An 8235-nucleotide genomic window follows, 5' to 3' on the forward strand; every position below is an offset into this window, starting at 1 on the left:
TCCGTGTTGTGTTTGTGAATTTAGCGTATTATCGCCCCTCTCAATAGCAAAGATCCTTAAAATAAAAAATCAATTTGTTCTATTGGGGTCAAAGGTAGCTATAGTAGTGGAACTAATTCAACCAAAATAGCTGTTAAGGTTGTGTCTAATACGCTACTTCAGGAAATTTATCTAGTTGTTAAAGTTACTTAAAAGCAAAAACAAGTCTTCTTGCACATTAACGTTGGTTAGTGTCAGTTAGCCCATGTTATGTTAGGGCTGCTCTCGGAGTTCACATTAACAACCAAACTGAAATTTGAAAGAAGCATAAAGAACGTAAAGAACAAAGAAAGCCTTTTATACCAAGTCCCCCGGCAAAAATGAGCAATAGTAAAAACTAAAACAATACAAACCAAAAACTCAAATCGAATTCTAGAATCAGTACCAGAGGCCTTCAATAAACTCCTCGGTACCTGTTTACATCTACCTAAGCTTCACCAAGAATGTAACGGTGCCGCCAAGAAAGGCTAGAAAGAAAAAAAAAAATTATATCTCATTTCACTAGCTGATTTTCTTTTACAAAGGTATTGACAATTATATGTAATTTGAAAAAGCTCCAAAGTTTCACCTGGCAAAGTTCACACCGTACTATAATGATCATACAACGAAACCACCATACATCATCGAGAAACAACAGGGCTGCATGACCACGCTCAAACATTTTCTCTATATTTTGCGCTTATCAACCAGTATCTTCTCAAACCCAATAAGACCAGTTGATTGATCTGTGCTGTGGTCAAACCGGATATACGAGACGTTAACCCCCAGAAGATGCAATGCTATACTTACAATCTAGCTTTGATATCTAATCAAGTAATCATGTGTCAACAAAGTGAAAAAAGTCAGAGACGCTGAGGTGCTTTGCAACCCGGTGGACGGCAGACTGCACAACTTCAGAATCTGGAGAAACAGAAATGGGAAGAAGAGGTAGGCAAATCGGCAAATACTGCTCGCTATCTTCTGGAGGACAGAAGAATGAAAGCACAGCTCTGCAGAAAATAAATCTGAAAGTAGGAGCATCATGTAAGCATTTCCACTATTTTAATTATACCCAGAAAATAAACAGAATCAGAACTCCAAGACAAATGCTATTTTCTCGTTTCTCATTATTAAAGAAATTGCACAGCCCATTTCAAGTCACAGAATCGAGTAAGATAGCGCTAAGCATAACATATTATGAATCCGTTGCTTTGTAGTCCTTTGCAAGGTGGAAAGAGGAGTACCTCAGAATAAGTCGCCGCAGAAATGGATCAGAAATAACTTGTGCCCATACCAGATCTAGGCTTGTTGATGTACAAAGAATAACTTCCCACTCAGAGAAGGCAGCAGAGAGGATGCTTTCAGCATTGTTATAAACCTCCTAAAAGCAGAACAAATTAATTGGAACACCTAAAATACAATGGATTGTCAGGAAGTACTACAGGTCTTGCAACTAACTTACTGCTTCAGTATCAGAAGAGGAGAAGCCAACTAATTGGCAGAATGCTGACAGAGGAGCAGTCAAGAAAAAGGTAAACTGACTTCCATTTTGCATCAAATCAGCATCAGCTGGGTTCTTGAATGCTGGTCTCAAAGGTGAAAGAAACAGAGCAGCTGTCTCTCCTCTTTCCGCACCATGTAAAACCTGAAATCATCCATAATCAGAATGTACGTAATTTCACTGACAACCAGAATCAGATGCAGATTGACTCCATATTGAACATCAGGCAATGAACAGACACCATGAGTTGGAGAAAGCTTCTCCAATTCCATCAAAATGGCCAAGCACCATGAAAAAAAGTTGCATCTGGAGAAGTGCAACCTTTAGAAAGATTCAGAAGACACTGGCGCTCTTTTGAGATTAGATACAAAAGACATATTTGAGCCTGAAGGGCTCCATTTTTGCTTGTGATAAATGTGCTTCCAATAACATTCAGTGGGTAAACTATTACTGGTTCCAGAAAGTGAGTAAGTTCCTCTCAACATGTCAAAACTTACTCCGGGATCAAACATAGAGTGTAGACATGGCACTGACCATATAGTGAAATTCAGATGATAACCATAAATGTCATTTATTAGAAAAATCTGATTTAGAAACAACACTCCACTGTAAACAAAACACGGAACCTTGGAATTCATACACAAGTTTTGACAAACCTGCCTTGAATGCATGGCTGTTGTCACTATCTATTATCAAGAAAAGAGGTCTCCGAGTAAAAGGAATTATGTCGCCAGGGTAGAGGTTACTCAAACCTGAAAATCCAAAAGAAGCAAATGAAAGGGTGGAACAATAACACAGGGAAGACAAGATACATAATAAATGAGTTAACAGGTTACTGTGCACAAAAATGGTCACAATAAAACAAGACGGCACAACGATTCAATACAGGAACCTACCACCATTTCCTCTAGGGCCAAACCACAAATATTGGTCATAATAGCCACTTGACTCTCCCTTGTTGTTTATACAAGATTCAGGCATAGAATTATTCTGAGCTGGGAGAGGAACTTTATTTTTTGAGGATTTATGTGATCCTCCAGAGTTGTACGCCTGAGTAACATTATTACGACCAGCCTTCCCTGCACAATTGATCATCAAGTTCAATAATCTGGGACGACAAAGACATAATAAATGATGAGTTGATTTTTATCCTAAGAAACCAAAGTTAACCTGAGGCTGACAGATACACTAGCATAATACTGTCGAGAGGGAGCTCCTCGCATATTGTAGCCATCACCTGCCGATGCATCGTTTAAGAAATCAGCCTTACCAATAATACTTACATAATTAAGAAACAGAAAGAATAAATTAAAATACCTGTATATTATAGATCGAAAATTTTAATACTGGCAAACAAGCAACTGTTATTTGATGGACCCACTCCATGTAGTTGCAATAAAGACATATTTACACCATTATTTCTATTGCAGGTACATGAAAGAACAGTGAAACTGGCAATGCCCTTTTTCAAACAAAGTTATAATGAACCCCACATGATAAAGCTGAGCAAACAAATAAGTTACATACAAATATGCCATGGACACTTTGTCAGAATCATGCAAATAAAATGCGCTTTCAAATTTATAGGCCATTTCACTGACAGAAGGACAGACCAACAGACCCAAAGGGCTGCATTGCTACATATGATGTGTGAAGAAAAAAACAAGGATTGGAAACATCTGGAATCCATCCCCAACATGGACAGGCCAAATTCAAAAAGAAAAAATGTGAAAAACTGGAGTTCATTCTGTAATTTTTTTAAAGTTTCTTTTTCTTTTTTCTTTTTCTGCTAAAAAGTACTTTTTGTCAAACAAAAACCATCATCTTGCCAAGCAAATGAAAAATCAGGGGTTGGAGCATCCATTGGCATTTCAACTAACAAAATAGGGACTACTAGGACATGAAGGGTCGTGCTTAACTCTTTCTTCATTCACCACAGAATTTAATCTTAACAAAGCAAAGGTTAAAACTGTATGTAATTAATTTTTCAAGCTCAAAGATTTTTAGTGTTTTATTATTTTTAATTCTTTGAACTTTCTTCAGGAAATTAGAAGTTAGGAATTTGATCAAATTTCATGAATATTCCTTAAATCATACCTTAGCTTTTGTAATTTATTCAATGTATCAAATAAAAACAAAATTACATTTTTTTTGCCTTGTGTCCTATTTTTTCTGGATTCCATTGTCAGTTTGGTATCATTTTGAATGTTGCATGTCCAGGTTCATGCATCACACAACATGCGTTTCAAATTCCAAAAGTTCCAGAGACAGATCCCTGAGATAACAAATATGATAAAGATGGGATTAACACTAACCGCAATCAAATGTGTCACAGATGGACGGTAAATAACCGCTTTCCTTGGATTTGGAGGTAAAGTTGGATCAGTCATGTCCGCAGCCAAGTTCATATCGATTACTCCAGATGCAGCAGAAGCCCCGGAGTGATCAATAAAAGTGCCATTCTCTTTGGATTCCACTGCACGCTTTTGGTAGAAAGACCCGCTTGGCTCCCATTCCAAACATTGCAGCATTCGGTAAGTGTCCAATGTAAGTTCAGCAAATTTGACCTACATGTCACAGTACACAAACATTCACAAAAACTTTCCTAAGTCAGGGCTGTATCTATTATCAATTGTGAAATAAATTAAAATAAATAGCCAAAGGTGCGAACAAAAAAAATATTGACCTCATTACGATGATAGCTTGTCAGCAATGCATCTTGAAATTTTAAAACCCTCTTTGCATGGAAACGAGCCACATATGGAAGAGATGACGGATGTGAATCAAACAAGGTGGAGTATCGCAATGGCCTGACATTCATAAAGGCCGTATCAACTTTCATAAATCGAACAATTTCTTGCACCACTAGCCTCCATTCTTTAAAATTAGTTTCCTGAGAAGAGATAGCTCAAATGTCCAAATCATGCAGACCCATCGAAATAAGTACACAAGAACTCATTTGAGGAAACCTATTTCTAATTAACTACTTGAACTGAGACATGAACGAAAGTGTACATGCACATTAACTATTTGAACAGAGACATAAATGAATGCACGCATATTTCATCAGTAAAAAATTGATTAACCTTGACATTTTACTTGCTTCATTTATGAAATATTTTAAAGCATCCAAGCAGAAAATGAATGGCATTCAGTGACTTAGAACTTCGCATTGCTTCACTCAACAACTTAGTAATTCAACAGACTATTGAACCTCACAAACTCACCCACCCCAAAAATTAACAGTCCCTGTGTCTCTGAATAAATTCCACCGCATCCACCTATGTGTGTCAGTCACTGTACCAACTGCCTAGCTCAACTAGAAGCACCATTCCTACAGATAAAATGCGTTATCTAAGCCATGTATATCTAGGTATCATATATCACTATTTCGAGGCAAGTACTTCCGGACAAGAATCAAACCACGATACTAAGTACACATCCATTGGCTTCATTCTTGGATTGTCCTTGATTAGCTTCACTTCCACCTTTCTCCCCGATTAGAGTAAAGACAGGTTTATCATCCTTGGTATGCATGAGATGCTAAATTTAGTCTCAACTTCCTTATAAACTTAAAGGTTGATATTTAATTTGCAAGTCATCATACTTGATCTAAGCTTCAATTATATACCATCAGAATTCACATATGTTAATGATTCAAACGGTAGTTAATATATGGATAAAATTGAAGAAAACTTGAAACCATTTATTTATCAGAGTTCTTATTTCTCTGGATCTGCCATCTCAACTGTGAATGCGCCTTTGACTAATTTATTTAAAATCACAAAAGCAACCAGCACATTACTATCACAAACAAAGTGACTTTCTAGTGGAGACTGAGCAATCAATAAGTTTCCCCATCTCTCTCCCTCAACATGATGTAGGTTTCAGACACACCCAAGTCGATGAGTTACCTCCGCCCCAGCGGAAACTCAGCTGAAGGTACCATTTCATTAAGGAATTTACATCTTCTCTTTAGTCAGTTTTCATAACAGCATGGCAACACTTAACACTCGGATCTGATTTAGATGACAGGTCGTTTTCACTTAATATTATGACAATATTAAATAAAAAAACCTATTTTTTCACCAAAAAATTATAATAATAATTGAAATCTTAACTTGAAATCGAAGACCCCATATCAAAACGGGAAATAAAATTCAGAAGCCCAATAATAAATCACTCAATTGATCCAATCACACCAAAAAATAAAAAAACATAAATAAATAAAAAAACTGTCACTTAATTTGAGAAAGCTTTTATCTTGTAAGTAGTACTTGTTGCTCTGTCTCTCCGATTATAGAAGCAACTATAAAATACCCGAAAATGCTAAGGACCAAGTCAACATACTCTTGTAACTTGTATGATTGATTGGTTCTCAGCAACCAAACAAATCCTAGTACCGCTAAAAAAGAACGATGTGAATTACCCGATAATTGGCTTTGCAGTCATCAACAAGAGCCTTGAACCGCTCAGCGAGAAGTTGAACCATCTCGGTCCGGTTCAAAATCAACGAAACGAGCAAAAACCGGGCGTAGAACCTCAACTCCTTGAACCGAACGCCGAGATCCTTCTTCCCGAAAGCTTTGGAACTGGAATTGGACCCCTCAAAGTAGCTCCGGCTAAGAATGGCCTCGTAGAAGACGTAGGCCTCGACGAGGAACCTGGCCTCGCTGGTCCTCATGTACTGGCCGAAGTAGAGCTGGCCGATCCGGCTCGCGATCTCGCCGATTTCCCAGCGGTTCAGACCGGCCTCGATGAGCTTGGACCGTTTCTCCTGCTGGTACTTCCAGAGGCGCATGTAGGCCTTGAAGACCTTGTGGAAGTAGTGCTGGTTGTGGACACGTCCGTACGCCGGCACGTCGCGAACCCTAGCGAACTTCCGGTCTGCGCTCTCCACCAGCGCTCGGAAAGTCCCCGAAACGACATCGTTGTCGGACATGTGGCCAGTTAAAAGCAGCAGCAGCAGCCTTTGTTTCAGTAATTACGGCCCCCGGAGGTCATCGGAAAAGGTGTAGTAGCTTTTATAGACCATAGACAGAGCAGAGAGAGAGAGAGAGAAAGAAGACAGAGAAGAAATGGACTTCGCTTGGTTTTATATTTTTTGTGATTTTCTTTTCTTTTCTTTTTCTGGTTTGGGGATTTTGGTTTTTGGTTTTGTTTGTTTTTGGTCACTGAATTTGTGAATTACAGTGGCGGCGTGGGAGATATTGGGTGATTTGATCCGTGACTTTTTTTTTCCTTTTCTTTTTTTTAATCTTTTTGTGTTCAATTTTGTCATTTGCAAACATGTGCAAAGTGTTCTCTCTGAGCTGACGACGACTGATGTGAGAGAGAGAAAGAGAGAGAGAAGTACGTTTTGCTTAGTTTTATTTATGACCGTTGGATGGGCTGTGCCCATCTCAGTCAGTTCCAATCAAGCCTTCAAATATTATTAACCCAAAACAAATCCTACTTAAACCAAAATCCAAATGTTATCTGTCCCTCTCTTCAATTCATTATTCTTTGGGTCATTTGCCTAAAGACAAATTAGGGTGACTCAAAGTTGTAACCGGCTCAACACGAAAGGAAAATAACACAATTATAAATAAAATAAAATAAACACAAGTCATTCTATAGTTTGGTAAATAGAATTACTTTCAAATTAGCTTCGTTTTTTGTGGGCATTAAGTGGACCAATCAAAATGTCAAACGGCCCCAAAATTGAATCAAACTGTATTATTTTGGTTCGGTTACGATTTTAGCCTTAATAAATCGTCCCAACCGAATCAAATTGTTCCTTTCAATAAAGATGTGAACGGAAAGTTTACCTAAGACCTCTAAAAACCTAAGTAAAAAAGAAGAAGAAAGTAAACTTACTCCATACACTCACCTCTATACATCCATCTAAACTCATTAAACTCTAGAATTGTCTTCTCACATCTCTCATGTCATTCAATTCTTTGATTGATACTTTTGGGTAAGAGATATGAAAATGAATGTAGGACTGGATTTTCCTAGTGAAAAGGTAAACCAAGCATTGTCATCTTTCATCACACTATCATAATTTTTTATTCACAATATTACCCAACCTCAAAATATTTATAAATAAAAAAAATACAAAGTCAAAGAGAAATATATGAATCAAATAGTGGCATAATTTATTCTCATTACTTTTTAAAACATTTCTCCAAGTATAAAAGTTCATTATGTCTTCTCCCATTGAGTTTGACTTCTTTTAATCTCTGACCAACCTTAATATATGACACATTGATATTCAAAGCAGCATGAAAACAAAATTTGATTCATGGAACCAAGACATACGACATTGTTAATGACTAATATTTGAATGTGGCTTTGGAAAATGTTATGTTTATGTAAAAGAAACATAATTTATAATTTGTTTTCAAATAGAAAAGGAGGAATCGAATCTATGATCTCGAGTGTAAAGATAAATGCTTTTAAAAACTACTTGAGCTACGAACTCCTTACTTACAACTCATATATGTTTGTTTTAGTTAAATTGTGTATATATAGTCATTCATAATGTAATATAGGCAAGTGAAATTCTCTAATATATGAATCCAACAATTGGCATAAAGGATCGTTTGGTGACCGATGGAGACATGCCGTAAGAAAATAAGAAAGAATATATATATATATATAATGTTTGTTCTATATTTCATTTTTGTACATAACATGTGATCCATCGTGAGATTATAAATTCTCACAAAAGA

General features: G+C 36.9%; 1 protein-coding gene across 2 annotated transcripts; it reads right to left on the minus strand.

Annotated features, from left to right (window-relative positions):
* LOC18774255 (protein SCAI) lies at positions 317 to 6998 on the minus strand. 2 transcript variants are annotated; one of them, XR_002272142.1, is made up of 9 exons: positions 5949 to 6998; positions 4206 to 4412; positions 3835 to 4086; positions 2690 to 2756; positions 2416 to 2598; positions 2176 to 2271; positions 1481 to 1663; positions 1263 to 1399; positions 317 to 1043 (listed from the first exon to the last, which is right to left on the minus strand). XR_002272142.1 is itself a non-coding variant. In XM_007207967.2 (9 exons), exons 1-9 carry the CDS (start codon positions 6459 to 6461, stop codon positions 857 to 859), a joined length of 1821 nt encoding a protein of 606 aa, XP_007208029.1. In that variant the 3' UTR covers positions 317 to 856. The 2 variants fall into 2 exon arrangements, 1 of the variants encoding a protein (XP_007208029.1); XM_007207967.2 differs by having other exon boundaries at positions 2180 to 2271; positions 5949 to 6461.

This window comes from Prunus persica, chromosome G6 (genome assembly GCF_000346465.2).
Source record: "Prunus persica cultivar Lovell chromosome G6, Prunus_persica_NCBIv2, whole genome shotgun sequence".
In the NCBI taxonomy this organism is placed as follows: domain Eukaryota; kingdom Viridiplantae; phylum Streptophyta; class Magnoliopsida; order Rosales; family Rosaceae; genus Prunus; species Prunus persica.

What these genes read in the sequence shown, in the direction of transcription:
- LOC18774255 (XM_007207967.2), bottom strand. Translation starts at nt 6,461, where the DNA reads ATGTCCGACAACGATGTCGTTTCGGGGACTTTCCGAGCGCTGGTGGAG. An exon ending in CAAGCTATCATCGTAATGAG is followed by an intron (nt 4,087 to 4,205) that starts GTCAATATTTTT and finishes TGTGACATGTAG; the next exon opens with GTCAAATTTGCTGAACTTAC. An exon ending in ACAACAGCCATGCATTCAAG is followed by an intron (nt 1,664 to 2,179) that starts GCAGGTTTGTCA and finishes GGATGATTTCAG; the next exon opens with GTTTTACATGGTGCGGAAAG.